This window comes from Cebus imitator, unplaced genomic scaffold, assembly GCF_001604975.1.
Source record: "Cebus imitator isolate Cc_AM_T3 unplaced genomic scaffold, Cebus_imitator-1.0 Scaffold123, whole genome shotgun sequence".
In the NCBI taxonomy this organism is placed as follows: Eukaryota; Metazoa; Chordata; class Mammalia; order Primates; family Cebidae; genus Cebus; species Cebus imitator.
The window spans coordinates 3925357-3927725 of record NW_016107438.1 but is presented as its reverse complement, the minus strand read 5'-3'; the positions used below and the strand labels follow the sequence as shown (position 1 = coordinate 3927725).

General features: G+C 52.3%; 1 protein-coding gene across 5 annotated transcripts in view; it reads left to right on the top strand.

Moving 5' to 3' along the window:
* The window catches only part of ANKRD40CL (ANKRD40 C-terminal like), an 8291-nt gene that overhangs the window by 460 nt on the left and 5462 nt on the right, over positions 1-2369 (top strand). For 2 of the 5 annotated variants that reach the window (XM_037742539.1, XM_017540171.2), the window contains exon 2: positions 300-439. The exons of 1 other annotated variant lie outside the window; for it this stretch is intronic. In XM_037742539.1, coding sequence (XP_037598467.1) covers positions 400-439 — 40 coding nt within the window. In that variant the 5' untranslated portion in view covers positions 300-399. Of the gene's footprint in view, positions 1-6; positions 130-299; positions 440-2369 lie in introns of those variants that run through there. 2 more of the 5 variants (XM_017540173.2, XM_037742537.1) reach the window with 2 other exon arrangements.

Below are 2369 nucleotides of genomic sequence, written 5' to 3'. Positions count from 1 at the left end.
TTTTTTTTGTCTTACCCTTGATGTGGAAGCTAGCAACCTTTTCCAAGGAGAGCCTGGCCCCTTCTAGGGTCTGGCTGGGTTCCTGCTGCGCCTCTGAGGCCTCTCCTCCAAAGGGCACCATTCCCTTGGGTGAGTACTACTGGCCTGCCTGAGAAGGGAGTATGGAGCCTTGAACTTCAGAACCTCCCTTCACTTGCAATTCATGTAACACACCGGAGCTTCCATTTCCCTATCTGTAAAATAAATGACCCTGCGCTGTCTCACCGGGCTGACAAGAACACACTGTTCTTGCATTGCAGACAGATGTGCTGAGGCTTTAGAAAGTGCTTTTTATTTGGCTGGGAGCTTGTGAATAAATGCGAGAGAGGCTGCACATCTGACAGACTATAGAGGCGACTCATGGCTGAACCGGAACAGGACATCGGGGAGAAGCCAGCAGGTGAGTCTGGGAGTCCTGTTCCCGACGTGGTCCTCAAGGAACATGAGACAGGGGGCTGGGGAAGGCTGGAACAGGGGTGACGCTGTGGCCAGCAGTGCCCCATGGCCTCCCCTGCTCTGCCAGTGGGGTAGTGAAACCCAGCGCAACTAGCTCACAGGTCCTTGCAGAAGGAAGCAAGTGTCCATAGCTACAGTAAATAATAATAGCCAGCTATTACTGGTGCTCACCACTGCTGGGAAGTCGTACCTTCCGTGTACTTTCTCACTGACTTCTTACAGTCCTGTGAGGTAGGATTGTTAACCCCATTTTCCAGATCAGAGAGGTTATGTAACTTGCTTAAGGTGTCAAAGCTACTAAGTGGCAGAGGAATTCAGACCCAAATCTGCCTGAGTGCAAAGGGCATGCTTTCTGACCTCCATGAGACCCTGTCCATTCACAGAGCTGACACATTAATCACAGAATAAAATGCTTTCAGACGTAGAGGACTGGGCAGGGCAAGTTCTCAGGCTGTACTGGGTGAGTTAGCCAGGCAGGAAGGCCTCATTTCAGGCCAGGTACTGGTATCTGCATCAGGTATCGGCAGCAGGTCAGGTATTGGCAGGTGGGCTGGGGCCCAACTCCCCAGGGGCTGCCTGAGAAGGGGCCACAGCCCTGAGCTGACTCCAGGGCCCGAAATTGAAAGGCAAAGAGAAGACTGCAGATCCCCATTCACTAGGGGAGGGGACATTATTGCTGTCCCGGGAGGGGGCTGAGTTGGGCAGGAGCGTCTCCTCTCCTTAGAGGCATTTGGCAGGGTGGCACGAACAGGGCTGACTTCATGAGGCTGTGATCAGTGCCCTTGCCCAGGGCCCTGCATTCAGAAAGGCCCCGGGCTTGGGGTTCAATGTTCTGTGATTGTGGACTTGAAATGTGTCATAATTTTAGCCTTGAACTTGTTTTGTAAGTGGCGTCAGATGAGACAGTGAAGCATGCGCCGGGGTTAGGAGTTGGAGCCTCAGCTCATGCGTGTGGTCTCCACGCCCAGACCAGCCCCACCACTGCTGTCATCCTCTGCCAGAGTTTCTCATTCCACTGTCACCTTTGTCCCCCTCGGGAGCTCAGGCAAAACAAGGATCAGAAGTGGAGGCGTGGCAGGCAGCCCTGGACTCTCTCACCTACCCCCATCCAGGTAGTTGGTGCGTTCCAGTGGGGAGGTCACAATCCCTCGGGCGTCGCCCATTTGCCAGGGGTTGGAGCCGAGGCTTGCGAGAAGAGGAAACTGGATTCCTCTTCATTTTCCTTTTGCACTCGGCTCTGCAAATTATATAGTTGGCCCTGGTCACATTCATGTCCGTCCATTTACCAACCTGAGCAAGTTACTTCCCCTTTAAGCCTCAATTTTCCTGTCTGAAAAGGAAAGGAATAATGTCCATATCCCACAGGATTCTTATTCATTTATTTATTTTTTTGAGATGGAGTCTCACTTCTTTGCCCAGGTTGGAATGCAATGGCGTGATCTGGGGTCACTGCAACCTCCACCTCGCGGATTCAAACAATTCTCCTGCCTCAGCCTCCCGAGTAGCTGGGATTACAGGCAGGCTCCACAACACCCAGCTGATTTTTGTATTTTTAGTAGAGACAGGGTTTCACCATATTGGTCAGACTGGTCTCGAACTCCTGACCTCATGATCCACCTGCCTCGGCCTCCCAAAGTGCTGGGATTACAGGCATGAGCCACCGAGCCTGGCCCCCCACAAATTCTTTTGGGAACAGTGAAGATTTTCTTTTTTTCCAAAATACAAATCTGATTATGACAGCTCTCTGCTAAAAACTAAAATGGCGGGCTGGGTGCTGTGGCTCACGCCTATAATCCAAGCACTTTGGAGGCCAAGGCGGGTGGATCACCTGAGGTCGGGAGTTCAAGACCAGCCTGACCAACATAGTGAAACCC